The sequence below is a fragment of the Xiphophorus couchianus genome, chromosome 23, assembly GCF_001444195.1.
Source record: "Xiphophorus couchianus chromosome 23, X_couchianus-1.0, whole genome shotgun sequence".
Taxonomy (NCBI): Eukaryota; Metazoa; Chordata; class Actinopteri; order Cyprinodontiformes; family Poeciliidae; genus Xiphophorus; species Xiphophorus couchianus.
The window spans coordinates 15,606,056-15,632,404 of NC_040250.1; the positions used below are offsets into that span (position 1 = coordinate 15,606,056).

General features: G+C 38.5%; 1 protein-coding gene across 3 annotated transcripts in view; it reads left to right on the forward strand.

Annotated features, from left to right (window-relative positions):
- The first annotated feature begins 931 nt into the window (after positions 1 to 931).
- The window catches only part of kcnip1a (Kv channel interacting protein 1 a), a 54,670-nt gene continuing 29,252 nt past the window's right edge, over positions 932 to 26,349 (forward strand). Inside the window, exons 1-2 of one of the 3 annotated variants that reach the window (XM_028009325.1) lie at positions 932 to 1,047; positions 1,261 to 1,547. In XM_028009325.1, the coding sequence (XP_027865126.1) occupies positions 1,460 to 1,547 (88 nt within the window). In that variant the 5' untranslated portion in view covers positions 932 to 1,047; positions 1,261 to 1,459. Of the gene's footprint in view, positions 1,048 to 1,260; positions 1,548 to 13,597; positions 14,383 to 26,349 lie in introns of those variants that run through there. The other 2 variants (XM_028009328.1, XM_028009326.1) reach the window with 2 other exon arrangements.

Here is a 26,349-nt window from a genome sequence, read left to right on the forward strand (position 1 = left end):
TTTTCTATGGTACTGTACTTTAAACTTAACGCTGTTGCATAAATTCAATAGGATTGTTGGCTAGTTTTAGTATTAAGATACCAGATTTGTAGAACTACACATTATTTTTAAGTCTTAACTTTAAGAATTTATTCAGTTTTTTAAAAGCTTGGAGGAACCAAGCCCCACCTCCGACCCGCAGCTCCTCCTCAGAGCTACAATTTCCGAGATTAGCTTCCACATTACAGAGCGTACCTCCCCACTCTGCTCCTTCAGACTAGCAACAGCAGTTAGCAAACACCTGGTGGAACTGCACATCTGCTCAGCTTGTCATATGAATTATTTATCATTTCAGTACTCCGACAAACGTTTGATGGAGAAATGTTGATCTGTTCTTATATGAAAGAGCAGGAAGTTCTTAAAAAAACAGAGGCCAAATTTCAACCTGTTAATTGGTAAAGTCAAATTTAAGTCAATGTCAAGATTAATATAAACAGCATTTTTATGACCACTGAAGGAGACATAGTTACTCGATTGTGCTATAAAATGACACAAAGTGGCTGGAAAACACATAATACTGCCCCTTTAAAAAAACAACTAATTTGACATTTTTAGAAAGAACTTTGAATTCAGTTTTATATCTACATATTAAACTCGTATAAAAGAAAACAATATAATTTAATATGGTCTAATTATGTTTTACCTCAACTTATTAAAATCATACAAAGAAAATATAATTTAACATCTGCAATACCTTTTAATTGCAACCCCTTTTCTATTAACTGATGAACAAAGTGGGCGTTGTAGTAGGAGTGTTTAGTCTCAGTGTGTGTGTATCTGCCCCGGGAGATCGAGCTCAGTGTGGGAGCTGTCCATCGTCACTGGTGCTGAAAGTAGATTGCTTCTCCTCTTAAGTAAAAGTAAATTTGATGAGCAGGAGGGAAGTAAGGAGGAGGAGCAGCAGGAAGAGGAGAGTGCAAACCACGAAGAGTTCAGAAAATTGCTTCATTACTTCGTTCCAACCGGCTGGCTGCAGAATAAAAGGACGTTTTTGCAGGAACTTGGACAGTAAGACCACTTTTTATATTTCAAACTGAAATGATTTCTTTTAACCCTGCCTCTCTCATCTTTGTTCTTCCCTCCACACATTTCGCTCCAGAGCAGGAATTTTTTATAATTTGGACACATTAGGAAGGTGGGATGGAGAAGACAGAGGAGGAGCGGGGGAGGGAATGCGGGGAAACGCAGCAGGAGATCATACTTTCTTTTTACCCCCTCCAGCCTCGCAGGGGGAATGGCAGCTCGGTGAGAGGAGCGGACTTCCTCTGCTTCCATCCCCAGTGTTGGATTCGTAAACTGCACCACAGGGAAGCTGAGCGGGCTTTGATCTGAAAGTGCTGCTGCAGCTGTCGGTGTTGCACCTGGAGACCCCTGTCCTACTCTGGCCCTGCTCAGCCAGCTGTGTGCCGGGTCAGACAGGATGACGGGGTGTGCCAAACGCTGCAAACAGGGACTCGTCAAATTTGCCTTTACTCTTCACAAACTGGTCACTGGGACTCTCATCAAAGGTATGCCAGAATATGTTGTATTTTGTACGAGTGCACGTGTAAAAAAAGGAAAGAAAAGTGTTTTTAGTGAAATGAGACAAAACAGAGTAACAGAGAAAGCTCCAAATGAACTCTGATGTGTCTCCAAGCAAAGAAGTTAAAGTTGAGTCAAGTTTATCTTTCATCTTCAGCTCATAAAACTCTTTCCTCAATTTCCCTCCATCTGAAGTCGACCTTGTTCTGCTCTGCCTTCTCCAGAGGGCTGAAGCGAAGGAGACAGAGATGAAGGGAGTGAGGAGCTAATAGAGAGGAAAGATGTGGTTGATACAGAGTGGAGAGCGTACGCGTGTGATTGTCCTCTTGTGATAGATGTCGGTAATAAAATGTGCTGGGGTGTTGGAGAAATGGAGCTGCAAACACATAACGCTGAGAGGAAGAAAGGGAGTTTTAATATTGCGGTGCATTAATTGTTATCCTGTGAGTGTGGGTTTGTTTTTGTGCAACATTCAAATCTTAAACTGGGGTTTAAAAATTCCAAAGCGTGGAAAGCAAAACTGCACACACTCTCAGTTGCAGGATAATACTCTATGAACCTTTTAACATTTTGTCTGGAGGGGTGGGAAACATCAAAGAAGTCAGTCAGATACACACATGCAGTTTGACATAGACGTTCGTGCATTCTCTCACTCCCATGGTCTTGGACGGCTCAAGTATGCAGCCACAGAGGGAAGAATTGCCCTCAAGGTCTCACACACTCATAATGTCACGAAAGAGCCGCTGCTGAGCCTTTGGTTACATAACAAATTACTCCTCAGAGGAATCATAAAGATATTAAAACAATCTTCTTTTTTATGAAAAAATAAAAATACATGCAGGGTAAAAAACTTTAAGAAACCCGCTGGATATGTGTGCGCAACTGTGTGCTGAAAAGACATGCAGGATGAATGCGCAGACAATAAAACACCCACGCAAACGATAAGGAAAAGGAAGGACTGCACTAGCAAGAGATCTGCTTCTGCTAAACAGTACCCCCCCAACACATACACACACACACAGGTGTTGGTCCACATCTGGTCTTCTTCAAACCTCTGGCAGAAACTGTATCCGATTAGTGACACTGGTCATAGAGTCAAAGGTACACACTGATGCGCATCATCACATGCTCCTTAAAGAGACATTACTGATTTGTGTTTTAGGGATTCTGCATTTTTTGGTATTCATAATTATTGCTATTATTATTGCTTTGTTCCCTTTTGATAGGAACAAATCACAATGGTTGGAGAAACGTTTCACTTTTAGTTTAATTTTTCACAAAAAAGACATTCACAAATTGATTTGTTTATATGGATTTCCTATAAGCTAACTTGTTGATGAGTGCTTGGATCTATTTTTGGTTTGTTTCAGATCATGTTGGATCCGGAAACAGGATATTTATTAGCCATAAGATGGTCTCATTTGGCTTTTGTTGTTTTTCTTTTCAAATGGTGCATAATGGTGTTTAATCTGATGTTTCTGATGATGACTGGAAAAAGAACAAATGACAAAAGTTCACTACTGAATCCACTATGAAAGCCCAGCCATTCTGAATCTTTTTAAAATCCTTGCCAAATGCTATAGAAATGACAAGAAGTTTTAGATTTGAATCTAGTATGAATCTTGTTTGGTTTTCAATCAAACTCCCCATGCAAGAGACTCTAAAGTGAAGGGTCTCTTTGGTTGCATTTCCAAAGAAAAAAACAATTCACATGAGCAAAATTTTGTGCATACTACTTTTGGATACAAACCATCTGTGACTTTGTTTGTCAGACCCACAGAGTTATCCTGCAAGATTTGCACCTGGATTTTGTTCAGCCAAAGTTTATATGGATGGTTCTGCAAAGCTGTGATAATTTGTCTTGTTGATTTCTCCTTGCCATCGTAGAACTTTTCACAATATTATTGTTATTCAAAGAGAGGCTGCATCGGCTGCTTCAGCTTCCAGTCTGTCTGTGTGATAAGACCTGCTCTGTGCGCTGCACTCATGTATCCCCAGGCGGTTGTTTGTGTGGAAGAGAACCAGACAAGAGACATGACCTTTCACAATGCTCAAACCAAAGTGACAAGTTTATGAAAAAGAACATTTTCTATTTTTTGTTAGCTGGATTTGACCTGAAATATGAATTATAGAGCCTTATCAAACGAGATCAAACATGCTAGCATTAGCCTTGAACTTAAGTAAACTGATCTGCATACACTGCATAAAAAGACATACTGCATAATTTGTGTGTTTACCACCTTTTCAGCTCTCTCTGGCACTGACAGCCACTCCAAAATATCAACTTTGCTGTCCTTAACTCACGTAACTAACTTTGTAGCTACCTTTGTATCAAGCGTAAGGCCATTGTCCGTATTTATAAGACCCATTTGTGCTTACATTTGAACGTTTTTCTGTTTTGTGAAGGGCACCAGTCCTTCCTGCAGCAAAACACTCCAACATCATGATGCTGCTAATCCCAGACTTCAAAGCTGGGAATGTTTATCCAGTTTCAAGGTCCTCTGTTTGTTTCTCCATATTCAGTGTGGCCCATTGAGGTCAAGCACTTTGATTTAGATTCAAGTTTTTTGGCCTTGAGTGTATTTTCAACTTTAAAAAAAGTTACTTTTGAAATAATGGCATATTTTCTTTAAGTGGCCTTAAATTTGCCTTGGCACAGAACTAATCAGCTTCACTAGATAATAGAAAGGTGCAAAAAGATCTTTCACTTTGGTCCTGGAGATGATGCATATTACTCCTTGTTCATCTCAGGGAGACAGACCTCTTCTCCTTCCTTAGTGGTTGGTTGACTGGACAACCCCACGCTTTTTGTATCTGTGCATCATCGTTTCAACAGAAGAACATATTACTTTCAGGAATCTGAAAATTGTTACATAAAGAGAAAAATTTTTGTAACAAATTTTTTTCCAGAGGTTTTTCTGATTTCTCTACATTTTCACAAGCACTGTGTTTGAGCTGAATTCATTCACATGCGTGTCTCCACTGAACTCAAACATTGTAGAGATAAGTTTCTACAAGCTATAAAATCATCTGGCCTTTTTCAAATCATTTAAAAGCATATCAGTTTTGTAATCCTAACTTAATCCAAAACAGGAAATATTTAGTCTCATTTAATGTCAGACAGAGACATGAAGGTTTTCTTTGATACACTGGATGCAAATATGTGATTCCAACTGCATATCTTTAGAAACAAATAATAAAAGTTTTTGTGTTTGCCATGATTTGTCTTTCAATAGAGCAACACTGACCTCTCGTGGTGGCTTTGACTAAATGAAAGCAAAATAAAAGACGTATCTAATATGAGAAGTGTGCATGCAATTTCAAAAGAAGGTCTTTCATCACTGAAAAAAATAAGAAAAGCAAAATACAGATGAACATTTTTACTTGTATGCTGAGAAAAATCCCCATTAACACTTCAAATGGATTCAGAAAATCATAAACTTAGTGAAGGTAAACTTATATCCACTTCTTTCCACAAACTGTGAGAGTCCAGCTTACATAGTTCTATAAATGTTATCATAAGTGTACACATATTAAAGCATACTTAACTGTATTTACAATTTATTTTTCTTCTCTCTGAATTTTTAATCCTGCTGGAATGATGAAATACATTATTGTTTTTGTTTTGCTTCAACAATGTTAATAATTCTTCTTCTTGTATGTTTAGGACCTCAGGAGGAAGAAATAATAGTAAAAAAAAAAACCTTTCCTAAAATTAGCTTCGTAGTTTTTGCCTTTTTAAACTACTGTAATTATTCATAACCAATTTATGTCAGGTTTTTTTTCATAACTTCTCCCTGTTCTGTTGCTATTTCATCACATTTTTCTTCTGTGAACAGCAGAGGGCGTCAGAGTGTAGCTTCCGTCTCCCTATTAAAACACTGTAACCACACATTCCCACGTTGTCAGAGCAAATAAGAGCAAAAAGAGACATCTTAAGCAAATTAAGCTTTAAATATTCAGAGTCTCAGAGCGCTGGCTGACGAGGCAGTTCATCCCCTGATGACTGATGAATGACAGACAGCGAGGCAGATTTTTAGGATTCACTTGTCATTTTGTGCAGCCAGTCAGACCTACTGTGTTCCCTATAAGCGCTTGATAAAATATTCAACAGCTTCATTTTCCATCAGATATTCGCTTGAGGTCTCCATCCTGCTTTGAGTCAGGAGGGGATATGCTTGTTTGTATTCAGAGAAGTGACGGAGCGAAAGATAAGCAAATTGGAACAAAGTCTGTGCACACGATTGCCTTTTTTTTTAATCGTGTGAGTGAGCATATTTAAATATCTGTGCACACATAATCTAAACTGAGTGTGTGTGTGTGGTTAGCTCAGTGTTTCTCTTCTCTTTGTGTGCGTGCTCTCCTTGGCAAAATGCTGTCATGTTACTGTCAATGTGCCACAGTGGGGCGGGCGATATGGGAGGGGGCAGTGCATGTTTAATGCAAAAATGCTGCACATAAAAATTCATACGGAAAAAGATTCACTGGGGATGAGATGCCTTCTTTCTACCCACCAAAGCAATAAGTCACCAATCTCTGTACAGGGAGATAACTGTGCTGCAGTTAAGAAACAAGCAAACTTCACTTTTCAAGAACTAAACAATCAAGTTTGTCATGTTCTCTCTGACTGTGATGAGGAATGGAGACACAAAGGCAACAGGATATCATAATAACAGGGATTCAATCTATAAAACAAGAATAACAAATACAATTTTTCTTTGTTTGAAAGTCTAATACAGGTTTTATCTTCAGTTTGAAACTGCATTATATAATTTTCTACAAAAATATGGCATTTCAATGTGTTGAAACTGTCACCGCAGGGTAATATGAGACATTTAATCTGAAAAGATGGAGCTCCACCTGCTCCTCTCTGAGCTACTGTTGAAATCTGAAGAAATGCTCAACTCCCGGTCAAAACCAACCAATCAGAGCCAGGAGGAGCGTCTTCAATCAATGCTGCTCAATGTCCTAATGGCAGAGAAACAACTTTCAGTTCCTGGAAAACCGTTTATCCGCCGTCATCGTGGTCAAGCTAACTAGCCTTAACATTCAGGGTGGCAGGATATGTTGTGATGAACCAGGTAGAGCGTAACGGGAAGCAGGTTGAGCATGAGAGTGATTGACAACCCTAAGACCCTCCTCCTGGCTCTGATTGGTTGTTTCTAACTGAGTAGTGTATTTCTCCAGTTATATTTTAACAAATATGTAAAAAAAAAAAAAAGAAAAGAAAAAAATGTACGTCAAAAGCAATTTGAAAAATTTTGCAAAATACACCATATTTGTGCAAAACTAAGGCACCTCCTTGGTTCTATTTTTCACATCCTGGCAGGTGACACAGGTTTTAAGCAGCTTGCAGCAGTGAATTTATCTGATTTATTGTGGGATCAAAAAGAGTAGCAGCTGTTGTTGCCTTGAGAAGCTTATTGTCACAGAAAGAAACTCAACCTGCAAATACAACAACAGCAAATCTCATTTGTAAAAACATTGTATCTTGCTTTGAGTCATAATGCAGAAAAGGGCAGCAGGTTTCTATGTGTTCAGCTTCCTTTAGATTGGCATGTGATGCAGAAATAAAAATCAGCTTTCAAAACATCTCCAAATTTATTCCTCAGCAGACACTGTAGTTTATTTAGATTACTTGAGTTTGACTTTGAATTGTCCATGTGTCTAAATATGTTGAACACATGGACGGATGGAATAGTGACAGAATGTTGGAGACTGGTCAAGTGGTGCTCGCTGTCTGCTTGATGTGAAGGAGGTAATAATTTGTGCTCTGTAATTTAGAGGAAATTATTCCACGAGAGATGATGATGCTGAAAACAAAACAATACAAGGAACATACAGATTAAATTATTCTGGCTCTGCTTGTTCTCTTGCTGCATATCGACTATATTATGCGAAGGAAATTGACCTGCAGTGTATTCTCACTCTCATGTCAGACAGGGGTGGTTGAGTCTCTCCTCTGTAGTAAAACAGTCTGTTAGTTGTGATAACTCAGATGTCAGTAAGACTGTTTGAGACCAGCTACTTCCTTTCTCTCTCCTTCTATCCCATCTCACCTTTTACCTCTGATGTCTGTTTTTACTCTCAGCTCTCTGCTCTTTACAATTCGTCCATCACATCAGTGTTTGCCCTCTTCTCACTGTGGTCCATCTTTCCTGCTTTCAGTCTCATCACCTTCTTATCTACGTGGGCTTCGCTGTGACAGACCTTATCCAGCTTTCTTCTAACGAGACCAGACGGCAACTAACCAGCCATTTTTTTATTCAATGCCTGTTCACCCCTTTCTGTGCTTGTCAACACACCTTCTATGTCTGCAGAGAAATGCTTTTTATCTTTCAACTTGACAGCCAAAACCCATCTTTTTTTTCTTTCTACCTCCATTTATTCTCCCACACTGCCATCCCAAGCCTGTAAAAGGTCTGCGGTGCGATGGTTAATAAATGATGAAAAGAAAAGCTGGCTGGCACTCAGTGTGATTCACAGCACCCTGGATGATGTGATGAACCCCATTTCACAGCAGTTCACAAAGCAGTTATGCAATATGATTCTATTAATAATGCTGGTTCAAACATGTTACACCATAAAGTCATTTTTCAAACACAAAACAATTTTTTGGTTCGTTATGTTTGCATAAGTCTGAATTCTCAATTGACTTTATGCAACTATTTTATGGCTGCAGTTAATCCTGAAGTCTAAAACTTGTTGCTGTCCCAATTACTGACTGACACTTTAAACAGCTGGACCTCTTAAAATTAAAAGAATGGCTGTGATGATTAGTGATGTAATTTACATTCACTCATGTAAAGGACAAAGCAAAAAAATCTTTAATTATAAATCAGCGTTAGAAATGATTTTAGCAAACACTGAGCCAAAAGACAGTTAATAAACTAAAAGACCTAAATACTGCTTTGTCATTTATATTGTGACTATTTTGTTAATTAAAAGATTTTGTCATTCACTGTAGGAATTCAAGATGGAGTAGTACATTTATAGATGGAGGGGAAGAAATTGTGCGCTGATGATAAAACACGTTTATCAAATTTTAAAAACTACAGCAGTAACTCTAGATCAGTGGTCAGTAACTCTGTCCTGCAGCTTTTGGATGAATTCCAGCCAAAATGTCCCTGAAGCAAATAAACTGTTAATAAACAAGTCTTGTCAAAACTTGCTGACATGCCAAGGAGGTAATTCAGTATTTTGATTCAGGTGTGTTGGAGTGGGGATGCATCCAAAAGTTGCAGACTCTTGACAACCAGAGTTGCAGATCCCTGATTTAGATTCTTGCGGGAAAATTGTGCGACAATCTAAAGTTCTTCAGTTTGTTGCAGTTTGCAATGCCACCACAAGGTGGCACACATCCTGCACGCTGCTCCTTTAAATACTAAGTCATGCATTTGCTTTTTCCATCACTTTTTGCTGATTTTTATAGAGCAAAGCTCAATTTTTGTGAAAACTCAAGTTTTTTAAACTGCAACTCAAACATCTTTGCATCACATCCCAAAAAATCCATCTTGCTTTGTCATGACAAGCAAAATTTTAGATTAGGAATCTACAACTTATGCCTCAAGGATGCAAATTTTGGATCTTCCACAGTGGCTCTTCATAACTTTAACAAAGAACCATGCAATGTTTTTAGTGTAGATAAAATGACAAATACAAGTTTTAGCCTTTTTCAACTTTTTAATGGAATACCTGCACTGAGTTAAACCTATGGCAGCAGGAGACTTAAAGTACCAGTAATACTTTTAGATCTATTTTTCTTGTCATTATTTTAGAAATCATGCTCTTTTATTTTCCATGAATATCAAGATCCCATCCAAGAAAATGTGTCCATCATATTTTTTGCAAAATTTTTGTTTTACTTTATTTTAAAAACCTAAGGAAAGAAATATAATGGTGAATCTTTGAAAATTAAAACAAATGTTCTTTTTTTGAAATGGTCATGTAACTGCACAGTGGGGCAGTTGGTAGCACTGTTGCCTTGCAGCAAGAAGGTCCTGGGTTCGATTCCCGGCCGGGGTCTTTCTGCATGGAGTTTGCATGTTCTCCCTGTGCATGCGTGGGTTCTCTCCGGGTACTCCGGCTTCCTCCCACAGTCCAAAAACATGACTGTCAGGTCAATTGGTTTCTCTAAATTCTCCCTAGGTGTGAGTGTGTGTGTGTGCATGGTTGTTTGTCCTGTATGTCTCTGTGTTGCCCTGCGACAGACTGGCGACCTGTCCGGGGTGTACCCCGCCTCTCGCCCGGAACGTAGCTGGAGATGGGCACCAGCAACCCTCCCGACCCCATTAGGGACAAGGGTGAACAGAAAATGGATGGATGGATGGATGGATGGTCATGTAACAAGTTTAATTTAGCTGTTCTGAGAGCAAAATGGCTCTTTGATTTGCAAAGGTTGCAGAAGCGAGTCTTAGACATGTAGCATTTTATGCACTTTCAGGTCTGCAGTCTGGTAAACAGTTTGACTAATATTTAACATCTCATATATGTGGGAAGATAAGAACATAATTTTTTTCCATTAAGTGCAACGAAGCGACTGAAGGTCAAAAATGACTTTATTGAAAGCTCCATTTTCCTCACCAGTACACTTAGCAAAATTCAGCATGTTATTGTACTGTATATGAGAGGCTGTGAGTAAAGTATTGATGTGTCGCACATTATATGTTCAGGAGCATAATTAACTTATGTTATTCAGTCATGTACAAATGAAAAAAAAATAATTCAAGAAAGGCTTTAGGTAGAAAAATATAATTGAATTAGTTATGTTTTCAAACAGCAGGGCATGAATCTTTGTCCTGCTGCCAATGTTGCTCCAGAACAACTAAATTATTTGCTTCAAACAAATTGGAGTCGAATACAGTTAATAAAGTCTTGACTGAGTCTGAGCTGATAGCAGCTCCATTCTATTCTATTCTATTCTATTCTATTCTATTCTATTCTATTCTATTATATTCTATTCCGTTCCATTCCGTTCTATCCTGTTCTGTTCTGTTCTGTTCTGTTTTATGGTTATTCTCTGTCTCTATTCTATTCTATTCTATTCTGTTCCATTCTGTTCTGTTCTGTTCTATGGTTATTTTCTATCTCTGTTCTGTTCTATTCTATCCTGTTCTGTTCTGTTCTATTGTTATTCTCTGACTCTGGTGTGTTCAGTGTTTTCCGAAAGTCTGTATTTGTAATCTGTCAATTTTACAGCGATCAAAAGCCAAAAGATCTGACTATTTTTTGTCTTTCTGGGCTTTTATTCAGTTCAGTTTTTGAAATTGTTTGATCAGGAAAAAAGGCTGTCTTTCCGCTGATAGATGTGTATATAACGCCACCACTAAAGCTAAGCGTCGTCGTTACAACAAATTGCGTTCTCTTATCTCGTCTTTTCAGACTGAGTCTCTGTTTAATCAGAAATGCTTTGCATCACTGCTGGTGTGTGTTCAAAGATTCGTTTTTTTATTCAGTTGACGTCTTGCCATTCTCTCTCTCTGTTACGACGGGTGTCTGTGCATGTTGTTAAATGTGTAAGCATGCGTGGTAAGTGTGAAATAGGGCTGCAGTGTACGTGTTACAATTAGAACATGCTGTCGTATTTTTGTCTTAAAAATGAGAAAAAATTATCTGTATTTCTGTCTTTTTAGGGCCTATATACATTTTTCTTCTTTTTTTTTCATTTCAAACCTTCTACCCTGCAGTAATGGACACTCAAAACTATGGCCTAATAGCTTTAGCATTGGTTTCGATGGCGTTTTGCCAAGCTCATCGATGTCTTAGTTGTAAATTGTTTTCTTTAACCATGGCCATGAGAGGAATTTCAATAAGCAGTGCCATCAATATGATCAGTTCAGCTTACTAACCCCAGCAGCAGGGGAGGAGGACGAGGTTAAGCACGACTGACAGGAGAGTAAATGTGAGGATGATTGTGTTGCTGAAGAGCTTCGTTCCTCCATTGTGTTGGAGTTCTAATCTGTTTTTGTGTGTGGGAATACCTGGCTCTAAAAGGCACGGCTTAGCACTGAATGTTTAATCCCACCCACTGTGATTTAACTGGATTTGGGTCCTGAACTGGGATCAGTGAATTGGATTAGATTCTAACTGGGTGTTGGCATGTAATTCACACCAAACTGTGTTTGGTACTGGCTGCTTGAAGGAGGGCTGGAAGTTTACCAATACTCACTAGAGGCAACAAAGTGATAAAAGAGTTTAAGAAGTAACATTTTGTTTGTATGAGTGGTTACATCGGGTATATTATGTCTAAACCACACATACACTCTCTATATTGTGACATTGTTAGCATCTCCACCTTTTAAATTACCGTTTTCTCAGTGTGCATTCGTGCTTAGCGCTCACACTCAGTTTTTATCAGATCATAGGTTGCAGACGGTCGACCATGCTGGGACATGGAGGTCACATGCTGATGGATACAGTTTGTCTCACAGCCCTTATGTTCCGGCGCTGCAGTTGCAGGATTTTGAGGTCTTTACTCTGGAAGTCACTAATGAGGATTTATTCAGCATGCCTCAAACAAACAACCTGAAAAACCATTACATATTTTCAATGGTTGCCCCTATTTTTTGTTGTGACAATAACTAAAATATACTGATATTGATGCATTTGTATTTTCTGTTTCATGACTTACAGACAAGAGTCAGTCACACCAATTGGAAACGTCTGATTGACTGAACAGTTGAACTTTGCCTGCTTATTAAAAATAATCTCCCAATGTCCACCACAGCAGACCAAAATTTTGTGGTATAAATTTTGGTACATTAAAATTTATGTGCCAAAATTTAAATGTCGAAGCTGTCGAAGAGCTGACATTTTTGACAGCTCTTTTATTGTCGAAGATATTAGCTCAAATCTGTTGGCTCAAGGTTTAACTGACACTGATGTCATTTTGATATATTTTACTCTCAGATCCTTAGATCTGCTGTAGTTTTTTTTTCTAAAGTTAGTTGTGAATTATTTAATCTTCTCTTGTGGCAGCAGCTTATTTTTAATTCATACAGGCACCAAACACTGGATTTTTCATTCCCAGCAGGTTATACTGCTGGGAGAGTTTAGTTCAAGTATTACTGTTCTGTTCTTGGAAAAGAAGTTAGAACAGAAGATCATTTTTATTCTCTTTTCTACACCCTACAAGAATTTCTTTGGTTTTTCCAAAAGTGTAATCTTTCATGTGAACTTCTTCAAACCCATAAATAGGGTCTGACCTGATGGTTAGACCCTTACCACCAGACAAGAACAACCTGGAGAAACAGTCTCTCATCTCGGTGTGATTGATCTGTTGTATGGGCTCAACACACAAGAAGCAACGAATGACAGTGAAAGGCGAAAGTTTCCACCACTCTGGGTGAACACAACATGTATGTTGTGTTCACCTCACTTTACAATTCCTGTGTTGTTAACCCTCAGGTACATCTGCATGTACAAATAATGAAATTTCACATGTACAAATTTACAGAAACTAGAAGCTTTTTATCCACCAATGGAAAATTAAGTGGTTAATCCAAAACCATGAAGCCTTAAATTTATCATGCATGTTATCAGGAGAATACTACACCATTAACCATAAGTGAATTTTTTTTTAATCATTTACATTCTCTGAAATTTCCACAGGGTATGTAAACTTATGATCACAAAGTGTATATGAGTTAGTTGTTTTTTTTTAATCATCATCATCACTGATGTTGGTTTGATGATGAAAATGATTCTTAATTTTAAACATTAATCCCACAGCCTTAACACCCCTTACTTCTCACACATTTTCTGACGGGGTCATGACAAATCTGTTCTGTGTAATGGAGAAGGGAAATAAGAGAAGGCTCATGTGCTTAGACTTAATAGTCGAAGCATGTCTGACGCAAAGTGTGGATGCAGACGCTTGCATGTGTGCAGCAGCAGCATGTCAGCATCAGAGGGATGTTGCTGGTGCCCTATCCTCTGGTAGGGTAATCACATGTACACCCCACCTGTCAGACCCGTGCATGTAGAGATAAAGCTGCACGTACGCTCTCCACAGCCAGTCTGCCCGCTGAATAACAAAGGGGGACAGATCAGTCCGGCTCTCCTTTATCTCTTTTCACCTATTGCTCTCCTCATCTCTGTCCATCTCTTTGCTTCATCTTCAACCCTCCCACCCTGCTCTCCATCTCCTCTTTCTCCATCGTCATTTTCTCATTCCCCCTTTCTTTTGTTCTCCCCTCAGTTTTGTCCTCCTTTTCTTCCCCTCCCCTCAGTCTGTCTCCGTCTTCCCCCGTGCAACAGTGTGCAGCCCCTCGTCCCCCACCAGACAGACAGAGACAGAGCGGCTGAGATGAACAGGAGAGAAGGAGGGGAGCAAGCAGTGAGGAGCAAATACATAAAGAGCCGCGAAGGAACTGGAGGAATGACAGTCTGGTTTCGGGGTGAAGAGGGGTTTACTCTGAGAGGGAGGGTCTTTTAGGAGTAAGAGACCAGAGGCATGAGAGGAAGGCAGCTCCAGTGACAGCGCAGACAAAGGTAGCTTCAGAGTGCGTGTCTGGCGCTCATTTCATTCACACACACACGCACTCTTTCTCTTTTTCACTCACACACCCTCGAGCAAAAGCAGCCGAGCTGTGTGGGTGTGAAGCGGCATGAGAAGTGATATCTGTACTTCCACACATACAGCCGACTGACGGACTCACTTACTCACAGATGACACACACCTGCTGGGTGCGCACTCACTAACACACCTTAATTACATCGTACACACACGCTCACACACACCCCTACTACACTAAGTAGTCAACATGGGTCTGGTGATGGGAACCTTCTCCCTGCAGTCCAAGCCGGTGACCTATCACAAAGGTAAGCATTCATGTTTTAAAATGGGTAAATGGAGATGTGTTTTTGCTTGATATTTCCACATGCATGCAAAATTCATGTTTTGCGTTTGTGAAGCCAATCTGTACGTTTGTCCTCGGCAACATGAATATCGTACAAGTTGGGAGAATAATAATGTAGCTCATGGATTTAGTCTTCAGGCCACCTGTCTGTTGTTTGAACTGTGGATTTTGGAACATTTGTGTGTGTGTGTGTGTGTGTGTGTGTATGTCGGCGTGCGTATATGCGTACGTGGGGGTGCGTTTGTGTGTGTGTGTGGCCATGCCACTGGCTTTGTCCATAATAGGTGATGGCATTTGCCCGGCTGCTTTCATACCAGCCTGCTTCCTGTCTGCCCTGCTGCTGTTCGGCAGCTGCTGACACTTCACACGTTTGCTTATGCTCTTTTGTATACCTATGCATGAGCAGCTTTACATAAATTATACAAATTTGTCTTTAAGGTTCCTAAATTATCCGTGTAACATGTGACAGCTGTGGTTTTGCGTGTTTGCCTTTGGACGTGGTTTGCCATGTATTTGTTGACTTTAAACCTTGGTGTTTACCACCGAGGTTCTTCCAACAAGCCGAATGTAAACAAAAAAAATGACCAAGATTATTGAAAACATGGAGAATTCAATAACTAAAATGTTTATTTAGAGGACCAAGCTCAATGAAATCCTGTGGAAAAGACTGCATATACTAAGATGAAAAACCATGGAGGCGTTGATATTAACCGAATGTTTTGAATTTTCAGAAAAGCCAGCAGAGAAATGCCTTAAGGTCGTATTTTCTGTTTCACAGCTGCCTAACGCTGCCATCAAAGCAAACGGCTGTAAAAACTCTTCAGAGACCGTGTAAATGGTTCGCATATATAGCATCCTGCGTGGGTTGTTTTATCCTGACCTGCGTGGCGGCAGCTTTCAGCAGATACGTTAGATGTGTGCTGTGCAAATCCTTAAGGCTCATTTTTAACCTTTTAACACCAAAATGTATCATCAGTGGCGGCTTTTGGTGAATCACCCTGATAAACTGTATCTAGGAGCAGATGCTCTTTTTGCTTCAACCAGACACACATTTGAAAAAGTTTCTGCAAAAACAATAACCTTTTATAATGTCACTTTTCTTAACTTTTTAAAAATCTTTTTGTTAGATCAAAATCTGTAAATAACAAGCCATCTTCATCAGCGTACGCCATCCACAATATACAGCTCTGGACAAAATGGAGAGGCTGCTTAGAAATGATCAGTTTCTTTGATTTTACTTTTCATATGTTTGAGTAAAATGAACATTATTATTTTATTCTATGAACTATTGACAATATGTCTCCAAAATTCCAAGCAAGAATTTTGTACTTATTAGCAGAAAATGAGAAATGGTCAAAGTAACGAAAAAGGTGCAGTGGTTTCAGACCTCAAATAATGCAAAAAAAAAAAGAAAACAAGTTCACATTCATTTAGAAACAACAATACTAATGTTTTTACTCAGGAAGAGTTCAGAAATTAATATTTGGTGGAATAACCATGAGGTTTTCAATGGGGTTCGGTGCAGTGAGCATCTGTCAGTTCTCACATGATTCAGAACATGTTTGGGTGTCCACTTCATTGTGACTGAACATGACAAAAAGAACAGATAAAATGTGTTCTCTGCATTTTACCACTGAAGGCGTTAATGAAATTCTGAGATTTCTGTTTTTGACTAAATAAAACCTAAAACTTCCTGTACTAGGTACACATGTTGCAAAAATATTGTTTAGTTCTTCCCAAAAATGAAAAAGTAATGTTAGAAAATGTATCTTTCTAGCCTAACATGTCATGCTTATATGTTTTTGTTTTGTGAAAAACTAGTTAAGTTTTTAAATATTTGATTTTTCAACCAGTTATTTGTCCCAGCAAGTTTTAAGAGGTCAAAGCAGACGGCATCGCCTATAGATGCCAACATGTCACGAAAGTTGGCTTTTTGTTTCACTTAAAATATTTCGTCGAAACTCTTCCACTTTCATTTAGCAGAACCTAAAAATATCTGCAACTTTTGGAGTTTTCACGACTTTGGGATGAAGAGGAGGAGACGGATGAGAAAAAGTGGGGGTGAAAAATTGAGGAAATTTGAGAGAGGAGGCGAGATTGCTTCTCAGGGGCCGGAGTGTGTGTGTGTCAGTGGATGTGTGTTCACCATCTGCTACTGTGCAAAAAGTTGCCTAATGAAAGCAGGGCAGGATTCATTTGGCAGGGAAGGTTGGCCCACCCTTGATCGCCGCCCAACGTGAGGGAACGGCCAGCTGAGAAGGACTCAAAGTTAACTTGCTGAGGTGTCAGAACTTTAAAGGAAAAATATTTTTAGAAATTTTACCTCCCTGCCTTTCCGTACCACACGACTCAACAAAATCACTGATGACTTGCTCTAATGATGAGTAACGCTGAGGATAACACTACTTTTACATATTTAATAACTTTATTTCACTTTTGACCAGCTGTCTGTCTTTAGGGACAGAATTGGATCTGCTGATTTAGTCAAAGAAAGTTCTTCTTGTGTCTTTTTGCATTTCAAAAGATAAGGATTTTAAGACCTTGATGGCTTCTATGGTTAAGTTATTTATCTGAACGTCTTACTCTGCATGATAAAGTTTCTTCTTGATGGAAAAAACTTCATTAGGGTTGACAGTCTTATTTTCTAATTTAAAAATAAGGAAGTTTTGAAAGAATTAGATCTTAACTCTAGGGAACCTGATTTAGCATAATAAAATACTCAAATATGGCTTTTCTATTTTCTCTTTTAAATGGTTTTCAATTCTTGTCTCCCCATCTCCCAGTTCCACTTTATGAGTTTCAGATTAGGTATAAAAGTCAGACTTAAGACTGTTCTAACTCGCTTTCCTCAGTTTATTGTTGGTAATTAGGTATTGATTGGCTAATTAACACTAAAGTTTATTACTTCATTTTATTGGTGATCCAACCGATAATTTTTATATGTTATGTATGTGTTTAAAAACACTTTAACACCATTTTGATTGGTGTTGTCATAAGCAACACAAATTCAGACAAGCATATTTGTTGACGGTGTCAAGTGCACTGTTACATTTTAAAGACTTTCAGTTGTTTTCATTAAAAGTTTAATAAAAAAACTCAACCTGACAGAAGCTGTAGATTCACTGTTCCCTGAGGTAAACTAACTGGATCTGGTGTCAAAAGGTCACAGATAATTATTTAGATAAAGCTCTTATTTAATTCTGCATGTATAGATGAAGCTGATCTGAATATAAAAGCCTCCTGTAAACCCTCTGAAAACAACAAAATGATGTGGATCTCAGTGTAACCTTGTGCAGTTGCAGATGTGAGAGGTACGGCACCCTTTGATGATTACATGTGTGAAAATTCTGCCTGACAGTGAAAATACTCTCATGCAATTCCCACATTTCTTATGTTCTCACATCTATTTTCTATGTACTGGAGAACAAATTCACAGCAGACTTGCTCATGTTTTTAGAATAGGGAAGATAAAAACGTGAGAATCTTCTGGTATTGCCTGGTGCTTGTTGTTGCACAGCCACTGAGGATTACAGATTTAGTAAAGTTACTGCATGACTCGCAGAGAATGGCAGCCAGATGAAGCTTCTTCCCGCTCCTTCGAGCCGACGGCAGACTAGCTGGGACGTTTCTGAGTTAGCAGAGACACAATTTTAAACTCTCAGATAATCCTGGTGGAAAACAGCACTTTTACAGTAAGCAGGATTTAAATTTAGCTGAGGAATGTGTTTGAGCAGTAAAATGAACTTTCTGGAAGAAATCCTGTGTAATACCGTAATATTAACACATCAAACACAAAATCAAAAACAGCAACAAACTGTTTCATGTTTTGTTGATTTTTTTCTGATATGCAGTTGAAACCAGATATTTACTAATATTAAATCAGACTAAACTTTTCCTATTTGCTAAATTCCTAAATAAGGCAAAATAGATCTTTTTAGATGTTTATAGAATTACTTTGTTTCATTTTAGATGTTCCCAAATATTTGCTTAAAATCGGATTGAATTGCCTTTTAAACTATTTGCTTTAGACATTTTTAAACATTTTTTACTCATAACAGACGAGTAAAATTATTTCCAAGAATGAATATGTGGAGATCCACAATTCTATTCCTGCCATTCTCGCTGATTTAGTTTGATTTTTGCGATCATGTCACACAAAAACAAAGTGTTCTCAATTTGTGCTTTAAAATTCAACCAAAGGTGTTTCGCTATTTAACTGGGGTGTTGGGATATAACCAATCAGAAGCTTAGAAAGCCATGACATCATGCATAATATACAATGTTCTGAATGTTCTTAAAACTCCTTTCTCAACAACTTTGCTGATAAAGCCAAACATCAAGAGACAAAACAAGCAGGCAGACTTCACAGACAAGGGAAGATTGTAGCAAGAGCTCCAGTGTGTTTTCTTGGAGGCTTTTATTCTCCTTTGTTCATCATCTTTGTGCTTTAAAGTGAAACTCTGTTGCAGGCGAGCCGTTTCACACTTTAGATAAATGCAGTCCAGTTACAGCCCAATTCAGAGCAATTTGGAGTGACGAATCGGCCAAACTGAACACAAGCCAGTAGCTAAACTATATCAAAAGTTGTTCTGTATTTTTCTGTGTCAGTTACTAAATGAAGCTAAATGGATGATGTGACCTACATATATTTTTAGCGGTAAAGGCAGCGAGACTGAGTGATAAGCCACTGGCCTCCCAGCTCGTGAGGGTTTAGGTTGGCAGTAAGGCATTTGTCAGCTTGTGTCTTTCTTCACCTGCGGCAAAAACAGGAAATTTATTCTCAATTCCTGCCCAAACTGCTATGGACCTATGAAATATTTCCCAGTGGTTATAAACTACAAAACCTGGACCTTGCAGACACATTTATCTCCTTGTTTTCTTGTTTGTTTTTTTTTTTTGCTCCTTTTGGTTCTGCCTCTGCTTTCATTTCTCTGCTCCCTTACAGTCTATCAAGTATTTTTTCCTTTAATTTTTTTCTCGCTTTCACTTCATTTCATTTCTTTTATTTTGCCTTTTAAAAGTTGCTCCTTTTAAGTTCTCATCTTCCGTTTGTGGTGTGCTTTTTTTTTTCCTGCCTTTGCCGTTTCTGTCTCTTCTGCCCTCAAATCTTCGAATCTTTTTGCTCTTCTGAGTGTCGGCTCATATTCGGCCAGCTCCGTGATCAATCCGACTGTTTGAAGTTTTAGTGAGGCGAAAAACTTTTTGCTTGGTTTCGGCAGAATATGTTAAAAAGAAAAAGAAGTGGGTTTCTTTCTGTTCTCAGGAACGTTTGGTGCAGTGCTTCCTGTTGCTGCAGGGTTAAAGGGCTGAACAGAGAACACATTTCTTTTATTAAGCTCCCCTGTTTTCACCTCTCTCTCTAACCTCCACATCAAAAGATGTCCACAAAAATGGCCAATTAGGACAGCAAAAGAGCTTTATCAGGAAATTGCTGACATGAAACAGATTCTTGGTTAATCCTGTGCCAGGAGCGTGTACATAAGCTTCCAAATATGAGATTTGGAAACAACAACCTCAGAATCTCATATTTATTTTCGCACTCTGCAGCTCATCAAGTAGATTATTTTATTTAGGATTGTCTGCCAGCTTTTGATGTCTGAGTGTAACAAATTAAACTCGCATTCAGGTTTTTTGTCCAAGAAAAAAAATATCAAAGTGCTGAATCCATGAAAAATATATTATTTTCACAATGTTTTTTTGTTTGGTTTTTCTAAAGACATTTTCAATTCAGTGTGAGCCCTTGGTCCAATGAGCAATGTGCCGCTGATGAATATAGATAAGCTCTGACTACATGGTTCAGTTTACGTGCTGAGCTGCAGCAAAATCAGTGCTGCAGCTTGTACAAAGGCAATTATTTTGAGCATGAAAAATGTCATGCCAAACAAATTGTTTCAGATTAAAATGAACTGAAATGCATTTAAAACAGAAGCTGCAAACAAATTAAATCGGCTGCATGATACAGCACCAGTAATAAATATTTTTAAGTGATGTCAAAGACTGACCTTTGATTTTGTTTCTTTTTTTATGTTACTTAAAAGCTCTTGCTGGGGACCATTTGTTTGACAAATCTACCTTTTTTTTTAAAATGACTGACTGGCTGCACAACGTGAAGGAAAGACGGAGTCGATGTGAGCAGAAACAACAAAATAGGTTCTGGATTTGGAAGGAAACAAAGGAAATCGAGAACATCTATCAATGTTGTCTCCAACATTTCAACTGAGTCTCTCAGCCAAACGGTGCACAACAACATAAAAATGGAATCTATTGATCTGAGTCCACAGAAGAAAGAAAAACCATTTTCATTGCAATAATGGACAAAAAGGAATCTAGGACTGCAGTATCATCCCTTCACGAGCGCCATTTCAGAAAAAAAGCAAAGAATAACATTCACAGGGGCCCCTTGGGCACCGACAATCAGATCTATTTAATCACACACACAACCACAGCAAACTGTTACACCTAATATTTACAAGATCATAATCACTATTATAAATAACCAGTTTATCTGATCATGTGAAATCCACTTAAATGGTTCATTTACACAATCGTCTACATCATTAAACTTTTTCATTGATGCCATCTGTTAGATAAACTTTTTCATGTATTTTTATTGTCTCACTATCGTTCCTTTTTCTGCCAGGCCAGTATTTGAACCCAGGACTTTGGGTCCTGCTCTCTGCACCACTGCCCATCCCTTCATAAAAACGTTCAAAGGTTTTGAGAAAGTGATTGGAAGAACATCGTTCCATCTGATGATTGCAGAGCCAGACTTATTTTTGGATAACTAAATGATTCAGCTGTCAGTTCAACCCACCCTTTTTCGATGTAAGCCCAATAGGAATCTGAATTTTGATTGATGGTTTTTAATGTCATTTCCAAACCCGGGTCCTGAATTCAGAGGTAAACTGAACGTATTCACAGTTTTACTGCTTCAGTTTCTACTCAGAACTTCTTGAAATATTCTTCACTCTGTTCGTCGCGATCCCTGATTTAACCTTGAGTCTGAGTATTTATTTGCATAGTCTTTCAGGTGTTTCTGCATTTTTGTTTATTTATTGGCTCAGTAGCAGCTTCAGATTAGTGAAGCTGTTGCTGAGGTTGATGGTTTTAATGACATTAAAAACCATCAATCAAAATTCAGTTTCCTATTTGGCTGACATCGAATAAGGGTGAATTCAATTGACAGATCTTTTTTTGCCCTAAAACTATTGTTTCATTGCCTAACCCTAACCCAGATCATTTACTGAGGCTCACCAGAATCACCAAGTACATCAGCAGCACTTCAAACCTCTGTAGTTTCCATGTTTTCTTCTAGTTCTATTTTTTGTCTGTGACGACCTTGAGTTTGTTCATTATTTTTTATTTTATTAAATATTTCCTCTTCTGCTCGCCCTGCCTGCCTCTTGCCTGATCCAAACCATCACAGCTCTTCTCTTTTGAGAGGCAAATGTTTGAAGCTCAGGGCTCTTCAACTTCTCATCTTTTTTTCATTGTTTGGGCTGATTAGATCTACATTACATTTACTTTATATAACATTAACTTTGTAAATAGCTGCTCATACAGAGCCGAAGGTCCGCCAGTGGTACTTGCGCCACATTTTGATACGTTAAGGATTTTATGAAGAGATGAACTTTAATTCATAGCAGTCTATCTGAAGGTAATTCCGTCAGCTCATCATCCCTGGTGTCTGTCAGGAAGTTATTTTGTTCGTCTCGAATGTAAAAATGTGGTCAACTTATTCAAACCGGTCTGAATTTGATCATCTACCTGTTGCTGTTTTATTTTCACAGGAAGGCTATGCCAATCAGTACAGTTCTGTATAAGTAACCCTAAAAAGTTGGATCCTATTAACATGAAAAAGGACATCTTTCCTGGCCGTTTCATTCTCAGTCCATTTATTCCCCAGTTTAATCACTCTCCCCTTTAAAAACTTTATCCTTTTTTTCCCTCACATACATAATTAAACCTTTTTTGTAATTCACAGCCTGTCTGTATTCCATTTTTTTCATCTTCTGCTTTTTATTTATTTATGCAACTCTTCTTCAGCCCTTTTTAAGCTTTCCCTCCCCTTCTATATAATCACAAATCGATGTGAGTTGAAGTCGGGAAGAAGCTTGGATTGATACAGAGAAACAGCTGTGTGGGGAGTAATCTGTGCACCTATAAATATTGGTATGGGTTTTCCTAATAAACAAGTTCCTGTCAGCCATGCTATTCCTGATGAATTACTGCAGAGGTTTTATGTGTTGTCAAGAAACTGTCCTATATCCTTGGGAAAAATAATTAACTCTTCAGATGAATCTTGGAAAGTAAAGAATGAGCCGTTTAGTGCTCAGGTAGATCTTTATATGCACTTCATTGAGCTGACGGGCTAAAGTTTCCCCTTGTGTTTTAATCTTAATCAAAATCTTAACAGTTTAATTTTCTCTCAGGCTCACTCCCTCATATTTCTCCTTCTCTTTGTTCTTCCACCCTATTCTCTGGAAGTGTGTTTGCATGGGCCCCACTTCGCTGTCTTCTGCATTTTCCATCTTGCAGTGCCAGTCACCCACTCTCTCGTTTCTGAACCACTTCTTTCTCTTTCATCGCATCCTAATCTCTCGCTGGAAGCTTTTCCGGTGTATTTTATCTTTCCTCTTCTTCAGCATCCACAGCCAAGCATGTTTGCATCTCCATCTCCTTCCCCTTTCTTCTGTACCCATCAGAATATATAGGAAGTATAGAGGAAGAGCGCTTTACTTTGTTGTCTCATCTCCGGACTGAAAAGTGTGACAGGGGTTCTTGTAAAACAGGATGCTGCTATTCACTCACTTTCTTGTAAGGGAAACACCAGACAAGTCAGTCCCAATACTCCGCTCACAAGCACAAAAAACAAAACAAGCATACTCACCGACTCCAACCTCTGGCAGCTAGAGTCTAGCTCTTTCTCTGTGCTCTGCAGACAGACGTTGAAATGATTACTAGACGGAGAAACATTTGTGTCAAAGTGTGGAAATGGGCCTGTCGGGCACTGCGAGGAGATGAAGATTTGAGATTGGAACAAGCAGGGAACTGTGTTTGGAGCGACAGGAACATTACTCCAGTACAGGCACTTGGATTTATGTGGGGAGATGGTGGGATAAAGGTGAGCTGGTTGTTTTCCTAAAGCAGACACAAAGCAGGATAGAGCGACGTGCGAATGTGTTGAGACTCAAGATGAAACGGAGCGCAGCCGAGAGGCGACGAAATTATTTGGTAGCTGGTAAATCCAGACAGGGAGCAACGGAAGAGGAAGCAGAACGGAAGCAGAGTGTGTTTGTGTTTCGTAGCAGGATGTGGTCGCACTCTTCAGCGCTGGGTTCCCACAGAGTCCTCAACCCTTGGTTGTTCTGTCTGACCGTGGTCAGTGAATGTGTAACATGTATGTGTGACCATATGTGCGCTTCTTTCTGGGTTTGCGAAAGCATGTGTGCATGTGGGCAGGGTGTAAAGATTGCGTCCTACTGCTGTCCGTTCTGGCTCTCTCTCACGTGCACAAAGTCAAGAATTCATGAGCTCAGTTTTCACAGCAGCAGATTGCAGATTTTTAATTTACCAAACCAAATCGTTTCTGACTAATTCCCTTTCTGGCATCATTACAGTGACACTTGGTTCCTGATTCCATCGCTGAAAGATGGTGTCCTGGTTGTGAATAGCTGCTACAATTGCAAAGACATTATTATAAACAGATGGCTTTAACTAGTGTGTCAACTCTACAAACTGGCTACTGAAAACTTAGCTGTGAAAGCAGACATGTGCTTCATTTGTAAAAAAAATATTTAGAAATCTGAAACTGTATTTTGAGTCTTTGTTGCACAGTTTGCATACGGAGGCAACATTTCACATCTTAAAATGTCCGGCTACAACAAGGCTTCATATTTGGGCTTTCAAATGAATATCATTTACTGGAAAACATGCAAGACATTTTTAAAATCCAATGCATGTTGTAATTTAAGAAGATGAGATTTTGACAAAAATCTTCCATGTACAGAAGATATAAAAACACACACAACTCTGACAAAATTAGGATGTGTGATGCAAAAAAAATTTCTTTCATGCTTTTCAAACCTTTTTCCACCTGTAGTGAGTCATTAGTTTTGACGTTTTTCTGTCGATGGATCACATCCAGGTTTTTAAAAGAGTTTTAATGAGCAAAAATTAGAAAAAGGAGCAAGAGGAAAGACAAATGGAGTAGCCTACATTTAAACTCAAACAGGTTGTTGATTACCTGATGAAATGTCTAGGAATTGTGCTTGGAAAAAAATCAAAATCTGCCTTTCGCTGAATTTTGTGTCTGACATTCACACTGTCAGGAACCTCTGGTGGCAAATTCAATGAAGCAGGATCTGTGATATGCATAAGCAAGGCATCTCGACATGCTGCATAATTGCTGTAGTTGGTAATTTTAATTCATTTAGGATTATAAGGGTATGCCAAAAGTCAAGTGGTAATCCCAAAATAATTTAACCCAGCGGGGGGTCCATGAACACACAGGCTGATCCATGACCTACTGTGATTTACTTTTTCCACATTTTATGCTGCAGTCTTATTCCAAATTGCATTAATTGTATCTCTTTCCTCAGAATTAGAATGTCCCATGATGAACACAGAAGTTTATTTTTTATTACATTTTTTTTTTTTTTGCAAATCCTATTTGCATTAATATTCAAAGCTTTTGCCATGAAGCTCATAACTGAGCTCCTTTCTCTGATCATCCCTGAGACGTTTTTGCAACTTAGATGGAGTTTAAGTTTTGGTTATTTTGGTCTAATTTGTGTTGCTGGTTCTGTTTAAGTGTTTTATTGATTTTACAGGATTATCAGTCATTACATGTGACTGTGGCTTTTGAAATTGTACTCAGTGGTTTACCACTGTTAATTGATGATTTGATTAATCAAAAGGTGGCAACATTTCTTTGGACAGCAATGTTATAAAAAATTTATTTTTCTTTTATAAATGTAATCATTGTTTGAAAATTACATTTTGTATTTACTCAGTAATAATAAAAATAGGTTAATGAATTATATATTTCGGGGTTTTTTTTAAAGTAAAAACAAAACACTTGTTTTGTTAGTAAACAGGTAGATAATTTTTACTGCATGTCCTGTAGAAGAAGGAAACATTTGAGAAATTATAATTTTCTCATTTTCTAAATCTCAAAAATCCTTCTTCTTAATAATGGTGTTTGTATCTTTCTTATTCAATGTGAATGTTGCAGACCCATTCATGGCTGCACAACTCTCTGATGGCAGATGCTCCCCCCAGCAGGACAGTGCATCCTTCACACTGCAGAAACAGCCCCGGGAACAGCATGACCAACATGAAAAAGAGCCAGAGATGTTGACCTAGCCTTTGGCGTCTCCCCTAGATCCCAATCTGATTGTGTAATTCTCTCAAAGCAAGTCCAATCCGCAGATCGGCCAGAAAGTCCATGCCGGGCTCTATAGGACTTCCTGGACACTGATGTAGAAGATTTACCCATTAATCTAACATTCTGGGACATAAACTGGGCTCTAATAGTCATGCCCTTAGAGATTATTGTTAGAATTTTGAAAACATTCATACATTATGTACAATAACACAAAATAAATACCAGAAGTTAATCTGAGAATCACAAATCCTGTTCTTCTCACTTTACAATCATTCTCTACTTTTGTTGTTCTGTCGCATATTAGTTGAAGTATTTGGTCATAATGAGGCAGAACATGGAGAAGTTGAAGGGGTATGAACACTTTCACATTGTGTTTGCAGTAGGAGCTGCATTCCAGTTTCTGTGGACTGTAAAAAAAAAAAAAAAATTCCGACTTGTGTGTTTAGCTCTTACTGTCATGAGCTTAACACTCCTACTATATTATCTGATACTTGTCTTGATCCCCCTATTTCTGTCCTATTTAATGTCTCAGCAGCTTTC